Here is a 19,964-nt window from a genome sequence, read left to right as displayed (position 1 = left end):
TGTAGGCCCAACTCTAGAGTCCATGATGGGTGGTACTAGGGTTGTGATCTTATATAAGATTGGCTAGGTCCCCTTTGCCGTCACGGACAAACGCAATAAGCTCATTTGTGGTTTTACCCATCAAAGACCTCAAAGACCGGAGCATGTGATAGGCAAAGGAAGACCTTGTCTAGTATATCGATGTTTTCGATATTGGTGGGCTTCCGGTAACGATGGTTTGTGACTATGATTATCAAGTAAGTGTGTTCTAATTTCATATAATATATCGATCTCTAAATTGTTAATTATTACATGTGGTATCAGAGCTTATATGATTAGAACCCTAATTTTTATCACATGAAATTTTTAATGAACCGATTCTATTAGAATCAAACTTTGAACAAATTGAATATGCCATGACCATAACTGTAGATTTATGTAGGAATAAATCATTTGCTTCGTGCATATATCATGGCTATCATTAATCTCTTTGGCAAATCGATTTTATCTGAAGTGCTTTAATTTGGGGTTATCGTTTGATAAATATACAATCCTATCCTTGTTGCTTTTGTGATTACTTTTGTTCCCTAAATTATATATCACCCCAATTTGATTTGTAAAATAAAATAGTTGATTATTGTTTTTCTGATGCAATTCGGCTGCCTATTTACCATTTGTTATTGGGATTCAATTGTTTTATGTGTTATTACATAATCTATTTTCCAATAAAATTTTGCTTGATATTCTTTAAGATACAAAGTGATGGGAACATCATATAAGCATGGAACTTACGAATCATGACTTAATAAATTCTGCTTATATTTGAGATGTGGAACAAGAATAACCACTTTTAATTCAGTATGTACATATTGCATCCTTTTGTATGATTATATCAATATGATGGCCGTTCTTCGGTTTGATCGATCATTAAACTATGTTAATTTTAGACTTGCACGGATTATTTTGGGCACAAGTTTCGTGTAAACTGTTATAGTGTTTGCAATGTTTATTCTTGAATCATGACTTGAGTGTTTTTTTTTTTTCTTGGACTGTTACGGAAAATGCTAAAGTTGATGTTTGGAGTTTCTTGGATTGTGTTACTAAGTTACTTCATCTAAATACTAGCACCGTTTAGATTGCTTAAAAATTTTATCTACTAAATTTAAGAACAAGGATTTGAAACTGTGCAAAGATTGTTAGTTCTTGTATTTCAATCGAAGAACAAAACCAACTCAGTTATACGATTGATCTCTTCAAGAGTCATGCTAATTGTTGCCTAGGATGCCAACCTGCTGTTTTTTGTTATCAACTTTTCAGTCCATTACTCGAAGGTTTATTTTGGGTGCTATTTGGTATCCATATTTTGATTACATCCTGTTTGTGTATTTCTACTTGGCATTTATTTTAACTGAGTTGACAATGCTTTAAATTGGTATGGAGATTTTTTCGTTGCATTTCAAGCATAATTACAGGAAATTGTAGCGTTATGACGGCCATACAGTGACTTTGAATTAGAACCGTCATGGGGCATTTTCAAATTGGTTCTCTGTTTTATCGGTGAAAGAGTAGACATGATCAGGTTGTGTATAATGTTTGATATTGGAATAGAGAAGACACCGTCGGAGATTTTATGATAATCGTAAAATCATAAAAGTTCATTGACTCTATTTGTAAGGATGAAAATGTCACACTATTCGAGGTTAGTGGTGCAACTATTTATCCCCGTGTGATATATTATATAATTGCATATAAGGAGAAATTTGTTTTCAATATTATCTACTACTCCTTTTGAAATTATAAATATGCAATTATATTAAAAAGTGATATTATTTTCCAGAATATTATAAAATTAGAAACTCTGATTAATTGATTTCATGTTATATACTCCAATTTTTAAAATTTTCCTCTATTGAGTGGGAGTATTTCAAGTTTAATATTTTTAGAGTTCTATTATGGAAAAATATAAATTTAGTGTGACATTGTTTGACATGTTCATTGTGTGATAGAGAAAATAGTTGAATATTTGATTAAATATTTTTAAAAATCTTGGATTTATAATTCAACTATAATTCTCTATCAAGTGGGAGAGTTTTACATGTCAACTATTTATAAATGTTTATAGAGACTTATATTGAGGAGTCCAATGTTATTTATAAAAGTTCGGGACTATTTGCTTTATATCCTCAATAATATTTCAAATTGAAGTCTCTTATTTTTCCGCTGCGTAAATTATTTATTTATTATATTGAGTTGATTGTTTCACAGTAATGATCTCTTATGAGTTGACTGTTTAATAGTAATGATCTCTCCCCTAAAATACTAATTTTCCGCATTAAAAGAAATATGTTGAGAATGCGAATTAAAATAATGAATGATCAGTTTAGATGCATTTAAATAATGCATATTTTTACTGAGTCGTGTTCTGACGAAAGATAATGATTCCTATGCAAGAGATTTCATGCATTAATATAGGCCGTTAACACCAAAGTGGAACCGCTTATATTATTGATTTGATGAAACTTTTCTTTGTAGTTTGAGGAATATGTTTTTAATTATTGATTCCTATGCAATAGATTTTATGCATTGATAGGCCGTTACCACCAAAGTGGGACCGCTTATATTGATTGATGAAATTTTCTTTGTAGTTTGAGGAATGGTTTTAATTATAACATGTAATTTTCTGCCCAAAGGTGATTATTATATGTTACGATTAAAAATTAATTTTAGATGAAGTTATTGGAGGATGTATTGATCGGAGGAATTTGTCTGCCTAAAGGTGACAAATTTCAAAGTTCAATGTATACTCATTGATTAACTTATCTGAGGTTTTGACTGAGGATTTGACCTTAGTTTGTACATTCTGCCCAAAGGTGACTGTACTATTATATTGGCCTCTTATGATAATACTACAAAATGGATTTCTCCGCTCATAATTATGTTTCCATTGAAATGTTGAACATCTTAAAAATTATAAGAAATGGAAGCAAGTATTGAAGTTTTCTTTAAAAATTGTGAAGGAACGTTTGGATAAGTGGGAGTTTTAATATACCACTTGATTAGTGGGAGATAACTCATATTCTTTTGATATGCTTGATTAGTGGGAGTTTGAATTTTATTAACTCCTTTTATAAATTTGAAATTATTTGAAATATAAAAATATTTGAGCTCAGTGTTGTTGGGATCACTATGCCGGTGATCAACACTATTTTGGAGCTGAGGCATTATGTGAAAACATAAATAAATAAGCTCAGTGTTGTCGGGATCACTTAGCCGGTGATCAACACTATTTTGGAGCTGAGGCATTATGGTATCTTAAGAACCATGTAATTTCTCTGGCTTTGAGGCATTTGAGAGAAATTATGTCTAAAATATTGGAGCTCGATGTTGATTAGATCATTATACCGCGGTAGTCAACATTGTTTTGGAGCTTGGACTTGTGGTATCTTATGGACCATAGAATTTCTCTGGCTTTAAGGCATTTGAGAGAAATTGAGGACTGACGAAGAAAATGATAGTATGGTTGAGATCACAAACATATCATTTTCTCGCTACACTCTACATAAATGACTAGTCGACGGAGTTTGGTGGTATTTGTAACCATGGAAGGTGTTGTATCGATAATGATATAATTACCGCTATGATTCGATATCATTTAACTTTTGTTGGACGGAGTCTTAATTAGATGTTGCATCTTGGGATCAATGTGGCCACGTTAAAATATGTTATCAACCCGAGAGTCATTTTCAAAGTGTTTTCTTTAAACTAAATATACACAATTGATTTTGCCCAAGTGGGAGAATGTTAGAATATTTTCTGATATTTTGTGGGCTGCAATCAATTGTGGCTTTTGATTTTAATAAAAACGGGTTGATGTTGTTGTGATCCATTTGATGATGCTTAAGCCCGATAATTGTGATCAGTAATAATGGGCTTGAACACTAATCCTGATTTGTGTAGAAACAAAGTGTAGGCCCAACTCTAGAGTCCATGATGGGTGGTACTAGGGTTGTGATCTTATATAAGATTGGCTAGGTCCCCTTTGCCGTCACGGACAAACGCAATAAGCTCATTTGTGGTTTTACCCATCAAAGACCTCAAAGACCGGAGCATGTGATAGGCAAAGGAAGACCTTGTCTAGTATATCGATGTTTTCGATATTGGTGGGCTTCCGGTAACGATGGTTTGTGACTATGATTATCAAGTAAGTGTATTCTAATTTCATATAATATATCGATCTCTAAATTGTTAATTATTACAGTGTCACCAAACACTGGATTGAGACAGGATATGATAAAGTTATCCTATCCTGTCTCTTATCTTGTGCACCAAACGGACCCTAAAGCTAATCCGTTTAAAAGGAAACATAATCTCAGCTGAAGAGATGCATGAAGAGGAGTTTCAGAGGCCACACCATCCTAGTATTATCTTGCTAAGAAGGCTAATAGTGCTATTGTGGAACGGGAGCATGCTATGAGGTTAATTGGATGTAAAGGCCACACCATCCACAACTGGATGTGTCGGTATTATTAGAGATAGTGAAGGCCATTGGATTGGTGGTTTTGCTAAATCATTAGGGAAGTGCACTTCGTATGTTGCAGAACTTTGAGGTGTGTTTTTGAAGGATTGAAGTATGCACACAGACTTGGTTATTGGTTATGATGTACGATGTGTGGTTAAATTAAGAACTTGTTTGACCACCAAATTCCACAAAAATTGAAATGGGAGTAATAATTGTGCATCTACTGATATGGTTATAATAATTTGTTCAAATTAAGAACTTGTGATTTTATAAGCTACTTTTACAAAAATTCATCAAGTAATAATTTATTCTGGAATATAATTTGTGAAAAATTATTATTGGCCAAAAGTTTTGTGAGTAATATGTTACTTAAAAATGTGTTATTGTCAATTTCTCAACACCTGCATACGTTTTGTCAATGAAGCAGCCTCAAAAAGACGCTAAAAATATGGAAAATTCAAGCATTGATCGATGAATCAAGAACAAAGTTTTGTAATCCTCTTCTTCCTCCTTGTACGCCACCTTTTGTGCATCTACTGAGTTTTATCCCTATTTCCTCCACAATCTAACACATGTATCTTGGAAGTGAAAAAGAACCTTTTTCATTTGTTTGTGTGCCATCTATCTTAATTAGTTCTTTCCATCTAAGCTTGGGAAGAAATATATTCCAAGTCATTGTCATGATTGCACACCTTCTTGTCACGGTCGAATATCGAGCTCACGATGCCACTTATTGAAACATACAATATATACTTTGTAATTTGAGAGAGAAAACAAAATGATTTTGAATATGCTTTTCAACAAGTAACTTAATTATTAACTTTTTTCAAAACATCTTTGACGATGACTTTAACGAGGTTAGATTTGGTCCTACGATATAAAGGAGACGAGAAAACAAGGGTTAACATTCTTAGTTATGCAGATATATAATAATCATACGAAATTTATTGTAAACACAGTAGAGCAAGAAAGAATAAGAAAATATTTCATAAAATGATATCAAGTAAAAAATAGAAAACAAAAATGCACATGATATGAAGTAGTTTATATTTGTTAGAAATTGATGTTCTTCTTAAGCCCATATCCATTGTGATCCAAGCCCATCCATTGTAGGATCCCTCCATAACATTTTGTATGTGATACACTTGGCTTGTTGCAAGTATCACACTTGTATTATTGCATGTAGTTTCCTTACCACTTGTATAGATGCATGTATTTCCTTTACCACTTGTTATGTTGCATGTATTTCTCTTAACACTTGTCTTCATGCATGTAAGCTAAGTAGTTGCTTCTTCTACTATAAATAGGAGTTCACAATGTACCTTGTATCATCCAACAATTAGTAACATAACATCTTCCTCCAAAAACTTTATTGTCTTTCTAGTTTTCTAGTTTCTCTAACCTTCTTCTCCACCACTCTACAATAGTCTTTTTTTTTTTTTACATGGTATCAAGAGCTTCATTGATCTTAACGGGTCTGTGAGGAAACAAAACCAGCAAGAAAACATTCACAAAAAAACCTTTATACACCATAAATGGCTTCCAACAATAGTTCTTTACCTCCACCTCCTATGTTTGTAGGAGATAACTATCATTTGTGGGCTGCAAAAATGAAAACTTATTTGAGAGCTCAAAGTTTATGGGATGTTGTGGAAAATGGAAGCACCCCACCGGCTCTACCAAACAACCCAACAGTAGCTCAAATAAGAAATCACAATGATGAAGTGGCAAAAGAAGGAAGAGCACTTGCCATAATACATGCAGCTCTACATGATGATATATTTATCAAGATCTTGAATCTTGAGACTGCAAAAGAAGCTTGGAACAAGCTGAAGGAAGAGTTCCAAGGGAGTGAAAGAACAAAGAAGATGCAAGTGTTGAACTTGAGAAGAGAGTTTGAAGCACTAAAAATGAAAGAAACCGAAACTGTTAGAGAATTTTCTGACAAAATTTCGAAGGTGGTTTCACAAATCAGATTGCTAGGAGAGGATCTCAGTGATCAAAGATGAAATTCTGGTATCACTAGAATGATGTTACCGAAGATGTCCCAACAACTACTTTATGATAAATGTTGTTTCTATTGTTGGCACATCTTACATAACACATAAAATACTGACAGAAAATAAATAAAGTGCACAAGTAATTGTTAACCCAGTTCAGCCAACTGCCTACTCTGGGGGATACCAATCCAGGAAGGAAATCCACTAATAGCTCTAGTTACTAAGACCTCCAGCAAACCCTAGGATTTACGCCTTAAACTAAGACCTCCAACAAACCCTTGGTTTACGCCTTATAACCTCGACACTACTCATGCAACTTCTGCCTAGGAACTCCTAGACATGAGATCCCATCTCACTTCCACTCACACAACACAACCTGTGTTGATTATACAATGTTAAGAATGATGTGGCGACAACTTGTCAAGACAACACTTCACTTTTGCTTAAAAGCTTCAAGTGAATCACACATGGTAAACTCCGTACTTCAAAGCTTAGGAGTAACCTTAAAATAACAAACTTACTTCTTAACTCGTGTTATAGAATCCACAAGCAAGAATTACAATCAAACAATAAAACACTCAACAAAGACTCAATAAAGACTCAATATGTGTAACTAATATTTTTCAATGAGATAATGGTCTTGAGCTTGGTCTTCGTATATATAATGATCTAGCACGCTCCACTTTCTTCATTACTGATAGGACGCTCCTTGTAGCTCATAAAAGGTGATCTGATTCTCATTTGATCTTCATCAAGAGTGTATAGAAACTTTCCAAAAGTGTTTAAGGACTTTATAGGATAATTGTGATCATACCGTTGTACCATTAAGTCTTATCTTATCCTTAAAATACCTGATCAGATCAAATCTCCATTGAGCGTGCTCTTTAAGTGGATTTCCATATATAGCAGATGCTCTCATAAATGCGCGAGATTTCCTTGAATAAATATGATGTTGTAACATGTTTTCCAACATCTTGTTAGTATATTTGTTTTAGCAAAATTAAGCCAATTCAAATATCCAACAATCTCCCCCTTTGGCAATTTTTGGCTAAAACAATTTCAGGCCATTACCTTTGAGAGATTAATAAGCGCAATCCTTCAAATCAACATGATCACACAAAAGAAGGAATGTTAGAGCATCATTTAAACAAAATTTCACATAGGTGAAAATATATGCATCAGAGGCAGCAGCAGCGGAGTTATCATCAATTAGCCTCGAGCAAAATAAAACGTGGTATCAGAGCAAAATATATATCATATGTCATCAAAGATGTTGTGACATATGGGAGCACATCTTCTAGCGCATGTTCGTCCAATCAGGGCAGCATCCATTTCAGCAGCAAACTCCCCCTGACTTCATCAGCTTATGCATCATCTCAGGAAAAAAATTTTACTCCCCCTGAATACTTGCTTACTGCTACTTAAACACATGTCATAACAAAAGACACAACAACACGTAGCAGACAAACAAAACAAAGTACTACTCCCCCTTTTTAGCCACAAAATGTGCCAAAACAGGAAAGTTAAGTATCCAAAGTGCAGAATTAAAAGTACAGACCATGCACTCAGAAGGTGCTAAAATCCAGGGCACAAACAACCCACAAACCAAATAACAAAGTACAGTAAAACAGATTACAAAATCATTCATCATCACTACTGTCAGAGGCTTCATCCTCATCTGTAGCAGTAGCATAACCTTCATCCTCATCTGCATTGTTTTGATCACCTGTAGCAGCCACATTTGCACTAGCTTTCACAGGTACCTCATCAGCTTCCAATCCTTCAATCATCTTCAAGAACACATTCTTCCTTTCCTCAAGCTCAGCCTGCTGTTTATCAATGTCCTGACATTGAACCTTCAAACCAGCAATAATTTCCCTTTTGGTCATAACACCAGCTCCAGCAGCAGATGTCCCAACATGATCAGTAACATTGTGATTACCAAAGAGCTTATGATGAAAAGTAAAACCAGATTCCCTTTTCTTGGGAGTGTCAGTCACAGCCTTAATGTCTGGATACTGGGCCAAGATAATTCCACATAACAACGAGGGAAATGCTATTGGCATTTTCACAGCTGTTGATCTAATATGCTTAATGGTTTGATCAAAAATGAAGGTTCCATAGTCATAGTCAAACTTGGTTCCTACAGCATATATAAATCTACCCAGGTTTGTAGCAACATTGGTTGCATGCTTAGTTGGTACCCAATTTGTTGACCCTATCCTATTGAGGATGGCATATTTGACATTCAGTTTACTAGTGGGTATCAGCTTCTTCGTGGGCCAGACCTTAACCTTACCACCAGTTATCTCAGCACTCACAACATCATTAGCAACCTCTAATTCAGCCTTAGGTTCTATAGGTCTTCCTAAGTAGTTATTAATCACAATAGGAGAAAAATTGATACATTTACCTCTGACAAAAACTTTGTGGTAGTCCTTGCTCAGTGGGTTATCACATTCTTCAGGGATGTTCACCAGAAATTCTTTCACAAGCAGCTCATAACAGGGACTGAAGTCACAGACTGTCTTCATCAGACCAGCTTCCTTGATGTAGTCAAAGCTGTCTTGACATTTGAGAGCATCTTTGGTCAGTTCCCTTTCAACAGCCAATCTCCTTTGGTAAATGTAGTCCCATCTCAATGCAAAGGCAGCACGATGAAAAGAGATGTTATCACATGGGGCTTCTTCAACACCTTGAGGAGCCTTCTTCATAGTAGCTTTCTTAGGATTGGCAGATGAGATGTTAGCAACATCTTCAGCAACATCATAGTCTGAGTCACTAGATGACTCCTTCTTTCTCTTCAATGTTTCCTTCTTCTTGCTCGGAGGGGAGAGAACTTTGCTCCAACCTTTGACTGGTCCAACACCTTTTGTTTTCACTCTTGGTGCAGGAGTCTTGCTTGCAGTGGCCACAGCCTTCCCTGTACAGCTTCTCAACCTCTTTGTTATACCACCAGTTGGTTTTACAGCAGTCTTGGTGGTGACATAATCATCAACATCAACAACATCTTTCTCTTTTTCTTTCTCAGGTTCTGCAGGCTTGTCAGCTTCAACTTCTTGCTCATCTGTAGGAATGGACTGGTTACTTTCTTCAGATTGAGTGTCCCCTTCATTATCAGAAGTACCCTCATCAGCAGTCCCAGTTTCTTCATCTGTAGACTCAGATGTTGTGGCAGTTGTCTCAACATCCTTTTCAGCAACAGTTTCCTTCACAGGTTCTTCCTCAGCAGTTGTAGTTTCAACTTCTTCATTCTCATTCAAGGATGTGTCAACATCCTTCATAACAACTTCTTCAGTAACAGCAGGGGTTGATCTTTCAGCCACCATCTCAGCAATTGTTGGTGATTTCTCAGCAATATCAGGCTCAACCTCTGTAGGAGTATCTTCCATCTCAGTATCAACAGGCATATTATTCAGATCTCTCTTCTCAGCATCAGACCCCAAATTATCTTGATTAGGGTTACCAGCAATTGAAATGAGTGTTTCAACAACTTCAGACACAGATTTAGGGTTCTGAGATTCTTCTTCAGTTGTTTGCTCGGATGTTTTAACATTAGATTCAAAAACCAGATCAGACATAGAAAGAGGAATTCTAGACTTATAATCCCTTTTCTTCTTCTTAGAACTTCCTTTACCAGATTTATCAATAGAAGGGGAAGTATTGTCACTTACTTTTGGAGCTTTCATCTTTTCAACTGATTTTCCCTTTACCTTCTTCTCAGCAACACTTGATTGAGTTTTGGATTTGGAAGCACGAACAATTGTAACAGGGACGGCGTCTTTGATGATCTTCGATGGTTCGATTTTTGCTTTTGATCGAGTAGAACGACCGGTAATTGTAGTTTGTGATGATTCAGACATGTTTGGATGAAGATTTTTGAGGTTTAGGAAGTTGAATGGATGAAGGTTAAGGTTGGAAGTGGAAGAATAGGGTTTACGATAGAAAATTAGGATTTGAATGGAAGTGCATTGATTGCGTGTACAGACATATTTAAGGGAAGTTTGTAATGATTTCCCTAAATTAGCGTGCATTGAATGATGGGAGAGAAAACGGTTTCCTTTTGCACGCCTCAACTGCTGTAACTGCTATGCTTCTTCATGCAGGCAAATTCCCAATTTGCCCCTTAAAAATTCAAACTGATTAGCATCAAGCGCCTTTGTAAAAATGTCAGCTAGCTGTTCACTTGTACCAATGTGCTTGAGTTCCACACAATTTTCTTCAACAAGGTCTCTGATAAAATGATGTCTGATGTCTATGTGTTTGGTTCTTGAGTGTTGAACTGGATTCTTGGATATATTGATCGCACTCAAGTTGTCACAATATAATGTCATGACATCTTGGTCGACATTATATTCTTTCAGCATCTGTTTCATCCACATCAGCTGGGAACAACTGCTTCCTGCAGCTATGTATTCAGCCTCTGCAGTTGACAGAGACACACAATTCTGCTTCTTGCTGAACCATGAGATCAAATTATCACCCAAAAAGAAGCATCCTCCTGAAGTGCTCTTTCTATCATCAGCACTTCCAGCCCAATCTGCATCACAATACCCTATCAAAGTTGAGTTCTTGGTCTGGGAATACAGAATCCCATAATCACTGGTGCCCTTTATATATTTCAGAATCCTTTTGACTTGTACAAGATGGCTCATCTTTGGCTTTGCTTGATATCTTGCACAAACACCCACAGCAAAGGTGATGTCTGGTCTACTAGCTGTAAGATACAATAGACTGCCAATCATGCTCCTGTATAGGCTTTGATCAACATCAATGCCATTTTCATCTTTGGTTAGCTTTAGATGAGTAGCAGCTGGTGTTCTCTTGTGTGCTGCAGTGTCCATTCCAAACTTTTTGATCATGTTCTTTGCATACTTGCTTTGAGAAACAAATATGGTGTCTTCCATTTGTTTTACTTGCAGACCAAGGAAATATGTCAGCTCACCTACCAAACTCATTTCAAACTCTGATTGCATTTGTTGTACAAAATGTTGCACCATTTTTCAGACATTCCACCAAATACTATGTCATCAACATAAATCTGGGCAATCATCAGCTTCTCTTCTTGTTCTTTAACAAACAAGGTTTTGTCATGGCCTCCTTTTCTGTATCCTTGACTAACAAGAAAATTTGTCAGCCTTTCATACCAGGCCCTTGGAGCCTGTTTCAGTCCATAAAGAGCCTTCTTCAGCTTGTACACATGATCAGGATTAGCAGGATCTACAAAACCTTTTGGCTGCTCCACATAAACTTCTTCATGTAGATACCCATTTAGGAAGGCACTCTTGACATCCATTTGGTACAGCTTAAATTTGAAGATGCATGCTATACCAAGGAGTAGCCTAATAGATTCTAGTCTTGCTACAGGCGCAAATGTTTCATCAAAATCAAGTCCTTCAACCTGAGTGTACCCTTGAGCTACTAACCTTGCCTTGTTTCTTGTTACAACACCATTTTCATCTGACTTGTTCTTGTACACCCATTTTGTGCCTATGACATTAACACCATTGGGTCTAGGAACAAGATCCCACACATCACTTCTTCTAAACTGAGTTAATTCATCTTGCATGGCTTCTATCCAGAACTCATCAGTGAGAGCCTCTTTTACATTTTTAGGCTCAACCTTTGAGACAAAACATGAATTAGTAACCACTTCATTTGTTCTTCTTGTAGCAATTCCCTGGTTAGGATTTCCTATGATGAGATCCTTGGGATGGTTCTTTTGTATTCTTATTGAAGGAACTTTGCTCACAGGGCGAGGTGTAAGAATGGTTGATTCATCATCTGAATCTGATTCCTTTTCTGCTACAGCTTCTTCAGATGTTGGCAAAGTTGTTGCAACATCATCTTCAGTATCAGAGATTTTAGCAGATGTCAAATCATCTATCACAACATTGATAGATTCTACTATTACCTTAGTTCTCTGGTTGTAAACTCTGTAGGCCCTGCTGTTTGTTGAGTATCCAAGAAACAATCCTTCTTCACTTTTAGGATCCATTTTTCTTCTGTGCTCTCTATCAGATAGGATATAGCACTTACTTCCAAACACATGAAAGTGTTTGACAGTTGGTTTTCTGCCTTTCCACAGTTCATATAGTGTAGTAGAAGTTCCAGTTCTGAGTGTGACACGATTGTGAATATAACAAGCAGTATGCATGGCTTCAGCCCAGAATTGATATGGAAGATGTTTTGCATGCAACATCACTCTGGCTGACTCTTGTATTGTCCTGTTCTTCCTCTCAACAACGCCATTTTGTTGAGGTGTGATTGGAGCTGAGAATTCATGCTTGATTCCTTCAGAGATGCAGAATTCAAGAAAGCTTGCATTCTCAAACTCTTTACCATGATCACTTCGTATCCTAACAATAGCAGAGTTCTTTTCTCTTTGGAGTTGAAGACAAAGTTCTTTGAATGCATCAAAACTTTCAGATTTGTCTTTTAGAAATTCAATCCATGTGAACCTAGAAAAGTCATCTACCATGACAAACGCGTACCTTTTTCCTCCAAGGCTCTCCACTTGCATTGGCCCCATCAAGTCTATGTGCAGTAATTCTAGAACCCTTGTTGTGGTAAGATGTTGCAACTTTGGATGCGACATCTTTGTCTGCTTCCCTATTTGACATTCTCCACATATACTTCCTTCCTCAATTTTGAGTTTTGGAAGACCTCTGATTGCCTCTTTAGCTATTGCCTTCTTCATTCCTTTGAGGTGCAGGTGGCCAAGTTTTTGGTGCCACAACTTTACCTCATCTTCTTTACTAATAAGACATGTTGGTACATCTTCTTCTTTAGGAATCCAGAGATAGCAGTTGTCTCTTGACCTTACTCCTTTCATCAACAGCTCTCCTTGCTCGTTTGTAACTAGGCATTCAGCTTTTGTGAAGTTAACTTTCATGCCTTGATCACAAAGTTGGCTTGTGCTGATTAGATTAGCTTTAAGCCCTTTTACAAGCAGCACATTATCAAGCTTTGGTAAGCCATGGTTTGCAAGTTTACCAACTCCCTTGATCTCTCCTTTAGCTCCATCTCCAAAGGTTACAAAACTGGTAGCATATGACCTCAAATCTTCAAGATAGTGTTCAACACCTGTCATGTGTCTAGAACAGCCACTATCAAAGTACCATGTTTCTCTTGAAGAAGCTCTCAAGGATGTATGAGCTATTAGACCTGTGATCTTCTTCTTCTCTCTCCATTCTTGTCTTGTTGTAACATTAGGAAAGGCAGGAGTATAGAATTCTTGATGAACTCTCCTTGGATATCCGTGCAGCCTATAGCAGAAAGGCCTAATGTGTCCTTTCCTGCCACAATGATGACATGTCCAGTTATAGAACCTGGGCATAGAATGTCCCATCAGATGTTGCGACAATCCTCCTGACACAAACGTGCTGCTGATTGGAGTATGTATAGTAGCATTGTTGAACTTCATCTGCTGCTTTACTCTTTCATGTTCAAAACCAATGGGCTTAGGTTTCCCATAGTTTTGTCTCTGTAACATTTCCTCAAAGGCATCAGTACCTTTGGTCATCATTTTAGCCACTTTAGTGACTTGATCTAAATCAGCATTTAATTTGGTTACTTCTTCATTCTGTTCAGCAACTTTACACAGGAGGTTAGACTTCTCCATTTCCAGTTGTTGAATTTGACTACTCTGATCTTCAACCTTAGCATTGAGATTATCAATGTTTATGAGTAAGTCATTTTTCTCAGCTTGTAGTTTACCATTGATCTTCTTTTGTTTTTCTAATGCTTTGCAAACTTCTATACTTCTAGTATGAAGATCTTTATAAGTAGCAGCTAGTTCCTCATAAGTTACCTCCTCATCACCTGATTCTGAGTCAGATACACAAACTCCTGTTAAAGCATTAACAAATTTGGCAGATTCTTCCTCCTCTGAATCTGTATCAGACCATGAAACCACAAGACTTTTCTTTTGCCTTTTTAGAAAGGTTGGACATTCAGGTCTGATATGTCCAAAACCTTCACATTCATGGCATTTCACTCCTCTTTCATCTTCATTTGTCTTTTTCTGAAAGCTGGACTGTTTGTTGTTGTTGAGTCGACCATTTGGCTTGTGCCTTTGATCCACTTTCTTCATTAACTTGTTGAACTGTCTCCCAAGCATAGCCATAGATTCAGCTAAGCTTTCTTCACCTTCAGATTCAATTTGTAAATCATCAGCAGCATTTTTTGAAGCAAAGGCTGGATTCTTATCTTTCTTTTCATTTCTCCTGTTTAGGCCAATTTCATAGGTCTGAAGTGATCCTATGAGTTCATCTAAATTTAGACTTGAAAGATCATGAGCCTCCTCAATAGCTGTCACCTTCATATCAAATCTTTTAGGCAAAGATCTGAGTATTTTTCCAACTAGCTCCTCATCTGAGATAGGTTTACCAAGTGCATCAAACGAATTTGCAAAATCAAGCACATTCATCTGAAAGTCATGAATGGTTTCTTCCTCCTTCATTCTGAGATTCTCAAAATTGGTTTTGAGCATCTGAAGTTTAGATAGCTTAACTTTTGATGTTCCTTCATGAGCTTTTCTCAGAATTTCCCAGGCATGCTTAGCAGTAATACATCTCTTAACAAGCCTGAACATGTTTGCATCCACACCATTAAATATAGCATACAAGGCTTTGGAGTTGCCAAGTGCCAGATCATCCTCATCTTTAGTCCATTCATCATTTGGCTTCTTGACATCAGTTTTATTGCCATCTTTGTCAAGAACCATTGGTGGTTCCCATCCACGTAACACAGCTTTCCATGTCCTGCTGTCAATTGATTTTATGAAAGCCTCCATTTTAGATTTCCAATAATCATAGTTCTCAGGACCTGTCAGTAAGGGGGGTTTAGACACTGACCCTCCTTCTTTATCCATTGTACCAGAAATTACTCTCCCTGGAGCTCACCCAAAATAACAGAACAGGGTGCCTGCTCTGATGCCAATTGAAATTCTGGTATCACTAGAATGATGTTACCGAAGATGTCCCAACAACTACTTTATGATAAATGTTGTTTCTATTGTTGGCACATCTTACATAACACATAAAATACTGACAGAAAATAAATAAAGTGCACAAGTAATTGTTAACCCAGTTCAGCCAACTGCCTACTCTGGGGGATACCAATCCAGGAAGGAAATCCACTAATAGCTCTAGTTACTAAGACCTCCAGCAAACCCTAGGATTTACGCCTTAAACTAAGACCTCCAACAAACCCTTGGTTTACGCCTTATAACCTCGACACTACTCATGCAACTTCTGCCTAGGAACTCCTAGACATGAGATCCCATCTCACTTCCACTCACACAACACAACCTGTGTTGATTATACAATGTTAAGAATGATGTGGCGACAACTTGTCAAGACAACACTTCACTTTTGCTTAAAAGCTTCAAGTGAATCACACATGGTAAACTCCGTACTTCAAAGCTTAGGAGTAACCTTAAAATAACAAACTTACTTCTTAACTCGTGTTATAGAATCCACAAGCAAGAATTACAATCAAACAATAAAACACTCAACAAAGACTCAATAAAGACTCAATATGTGTAACTAATATTTTTCAATGAGATAATGGTCTTGAGCTTGGTCTTCGTATATATAATGATCTAGCACGCTCCACTTTCTTCATTACTGATAGGACGCTCCTTGTAGCTCATAAAAGGTGATCTGATTCTCATTTGATCTTCATCAAGAGTGTATAGAAACTTTCCAAAAGTGTTTAAGGACTTTATAGGATAATTGTGATCATACCGTTGTACCATTAAGTCTTATCTTATCCTTAAAATACCTGATCAGATCAAATCTCCATTGAGCGTGCTCTTTAAGTGGATTTCCATATATAGCAGATGCTCTCATAAATGCGCGAGATTTCCTTGAATAAATATGATGTTGTAACATGTTTTCCAACATCTTGTTAGTATATTTGTTTTAGCAAAATTAAGCCAATTCAAATATCCAACAAAAGAGTTGTGGAAAAAATTTTAGTGTGTCTTCCAGAGAGGTTTGAAGCAAAAATATCCTCTCTCGAAGAAACTAAGGACTTTTCTCAAATCACACTTGCAGAGCTTGTTAATGCTTTGCAAGCTACTGAGCAGAGAAGATCTTTAAGGTTGGAAGAAAGTGTTGAAGGTGCTTTTGTGGCAAACACAAAAGGCAAAAACCAAAGCTACAATAGTTTTGGGAAAAAACCTTTTGGTGAGAAGAAAGGGAAAGGAAAAAAGGAGGATGTCAACAACAAATGAGAGAGCTGGAAAAAGAAGTTTCCAACTTGTCAACATTGCAAAAAAGATACTCATTTAGAGAAGCATTGTTGGTATAGACCAGATGTTAAATGCAGAGCCTGCAATCAACTTGGTCATGTGGAGAAGGTTTGCAAAAACAAAGCAAACCAGCAGAGACAACAAGCCCAAGTTGTCGAACACCATCAACACGAGGAGCAATTATTCATGGCTTCTTGCTATTCAACCAGAAGTAGCAAAGAAACATGGCTAATAGATAGCGGTTGCACCAATCACATGACTCATAATGTTGGCATTTTTAAGGAACTTGATAAGTCCTTCTTCTCTAAAGTTACTATTGGCAATGGAGAACATGTTGATGTCAAAGGAAAAGGTGTTGTAGCTGTTGAAACTCCCTCAGGTATCAAATATATCTCAGATGTTTTATTTGTACCTGAAATAAATCAAAGTCTTTTAAGTGTTGGGCAAATGATGGAGAAGAACTATTCATTGCATTTCAAAGACAAGAGATGCATTATTCTAGATCCTGCTGGATCTATGTTAATGACTGTTGAAATGAGGGGTAAAAGTTTTCCAATAGAGTGGAAACAAACAACCATGCATGCTTTTCCAAGTAGTGTTAATGATTCCTCCTTGTGGCATAAAAGGTTGGGTCACTTTAGTTACTCAACCTTGAAACAAATGAGTTCTCATGATTTGGTTGAAAATTTACCAATCATCGAAGATGTTGTTGACATGTGTGATGTATGTCAATATGGAAAACAAAGTAGATTGCCATTTCCCGCTGCGTCAACCTGGAGAGCTTCTGAAAAGTTATAGCTGATACACACTGATGTGTGTGGTCCGATGCCAACGACATCTTTAAATGGCAGCAAGTATTTTCTGCTATTTATAGATGATTTTACAAGGATGAGCTGGGTATTTTTTCTTAAGCAGAAGTCAGATGTGTTTCCTGCATTTCAGAGTTTCAAACTTATGGTTGAAAAAGAGACTGATTGTCAGATTAAAAAGCTCAGATCTGATAATGGAACTGAGTATACAGCAGGGGAATTTAAAACCTTTTGTGAGCAAGCTGGAATTCAACATCAATTTACTGTTCCTTACACTCCTCAACAAAATGGAGTGAGCGAAAGGAAGAACAGGACCATCATGGAGATGGCCCGGTGTTTGCTCTTTGAGAAAGATATTCCTAAAACCTTTTGGGCTGAGGCTGTAAACACCTCAGTTTACTTGTTGAATTTGTTGCCTACCAAAGCCTTGAATGGAAAAACACCGTCTGAAGCATGGTATGAAAGAAAGCCATCTGTTGAACATTTAAGAATATTTGGATGCGTGTGTTATGTTCACGTTCCAAGTGTGAAAAGAGATAAATTGGAAACCAAATCTGTGGTTGGTATCTTTTTGGGGTACAGCAGTAACTCCAAAGGGTATCGAATTTATAATTTGGAGACCAAAAAAATTCTGGTTAGCAGAGATGTGAAGTTTGATGAGTACTCTAAATGGAATTGGGAGAAAAGTCAAGCAGAAGGTTCAAGTAAGGTATTGCCTGCTGAAGATAGTTTGGAAGATGAAAATTCAAACTATGATAGTGATGATGATTTTCCAATCCGAGGTACTAGAACCTTGGATGATATTTATGCAAGGTGCAATATAGCTACATTAGAGCCTACACGGTATGCTGAAGCTGCTAATGTTGAAGGATGGAAAGTTGCCATGCAGGAGGAGATGAAGATGATAGAGAAAAATCAAACATGGCAGCTTGTAGACAAACCAGAAAATCAAAAGATTATTGGTGTTAAGTGGGTTTATAGAACCAAACTCAATCCTGATGGTTCTATAAATAAACTTAAGGCCAGATTGGTGGTAAAAGGTTATTTTCAACAACATGGTGTTGATTTTTCAGACACTTTTGCACCTGTTGCAAGACATGATACAATTAGGCTGTTGGTTGCCTTAGCAGCAAAATTGGGCTGGAAAATTTATCATTTTGATGTTAAATCAGCTTTTTTAAATGGGCTTCTTGATGAAGACATTTATGTCGACCAACCTGAAGGTTTTAAGGTTGCAGGAAGTGAAAATAAAGTTTACAAGCTTCACAAAGCCCTCTATGGCTTAAAACAAGCACCAAGAGCATGGTATAGTAGAATTGATGGCTATCTTCTGCAAAGTGGTTTTAAAAGAAGTGAAAATGAAGCTACTTTGTATGTTAAGTGGTTGAAGAATGAAGTGAAGCTAATAGTGTCCCTGTATGTTGATGATTTGTTGGTTATAGGGAATGAATCCAATTCTCTAAGTCAATTCAAGCAAGCTATGGAGAATGAATTTGAGATGACAGATTTGGGTGAAATGAAATATTTTCTTGGTATGGAGATTTTTCAGTCAAATGTTGGAATCTTCATTTCACAAAAGAAATATGCTTTGGAGGTATTAAAGAAGTTTCATATGGATAAGTGCAAGCCTGTTTCCACACCTCTGGTTGTGAATGAAAAATTATCAAAGGATGATGGTGATAATAGTGCAGATGCTTCTATTTATAGAAGTATAATTGGAAGTTTGTTGTATCTTTCAGCAACAAGACCTGATATAATGTTTGCTGCTAGCTTACTTTCCAGGTTCATGCATTCTCCAAGTCAAGTTCATCTTGGTGCAGCTAAGAGAGTTTTGAGGTATATAAAGGGTACAACTGATTATGGTTTGCGTTTCTTGAAAAATGAAAGTGGAGACCTCCAAGGATATACAGATAGTGACTGGGCTGGAAGTGTAGATGATGCGAAAAGTACCTCTGGTTATGTTTTCTCATTTGGCAGTGCTGTGTTCTCATGGAATTCAAAGAAGCAAGAAGTGGTCGCCCAATCATCAGCTGAAGCTGAGTATATTTCTGCTGCTGCAGCAACAAATCAAACTATTTGGCTAAGGAAGATTTTATCAGATGTGGGACAATTTCAAAGCAAAGCTACTGTCATATGGGTGGATAACAAATCTGCTATTGCTATAGCAAAGAATCCGGTCCAACATGGAAGAACCAAACACATCAAGGTTAAATATCATGCTATTAGAGAAGCTGAAAAGTCAAAGGAAATCAGTTTGGAGCATTGCAATTCAGAAAATCAAATTGCAGATATAATGACTAAAGCTCTTTCCAAGGGAAAGTTTGAAGAGTTGAGGTCAATGCTTGGAGTATTCAAGAAAAACATCAAGGAGGAGTGTTAGAAATTGATGTTCTTCT

The 19,964-nt window shown here is 36.7% G+C and overlaps 1 protein-coding gene across 1 annotated transcript; it reads left to right on the top strand.

Annotated features, from left to right (window-relative positions):
• Nucleotides 1-6,033: 6,033 nt before the first annotated feature.
• Nucleotides 6,034-16,741, top strand: LOC123904087. Its single transcript, XM_045953776.1, has 2 exons — nt 6,034-6,503; nt 16,465-16,741. Exons 1-2 carry the CDS (start codon nt 6,034-6,036, stop codon nt 16,739-16,741), a joined length of 747 nt encoding a protein of 248 aa, XP_045809732.1.
• The last annotated feature ends 3,223 nt before the right edge of the window (nt 16,742-19,964 follow it).

Source organism: Trifolium pratense, linkage group LG2 (assembly GCF_020283565.1).
Source record: "Trifolium pratense cultivar HEN17-A07 linkage group LG2, ARS_RC_1.1, whole genome shotgun sequence".
Classification (NCBI taxonomy): Eukaryota; Viridiplantae; Streptophyta; class Magnoliopsida; order Fabales; family Fabaceae; genus Trifolium; species Trifolium pratense.
The sequence above is the reverse complement of the archived record's forward strand: the minus strand, read 5'-3'. Positions and strand labels throughout refer to the sequence as shown.

Bases quoted from the DNA above. Each gene is read 5' to 3' on its own strand.
- LOC123904087 (XM_045953776.1), top strand. From the start codon at position 6,034: ATGGCTTCCAACAATAGTTCTTTACCTCCACCTCCTATGTTTGTAGGA. The intron at 6,504-16,464 runs ATGAAATTCTGG...ATCCAACAAAAG, and splicing joins GAGGATCTCAGTGATCAAAG to AGTTGTGGAAAAAATTTTAG.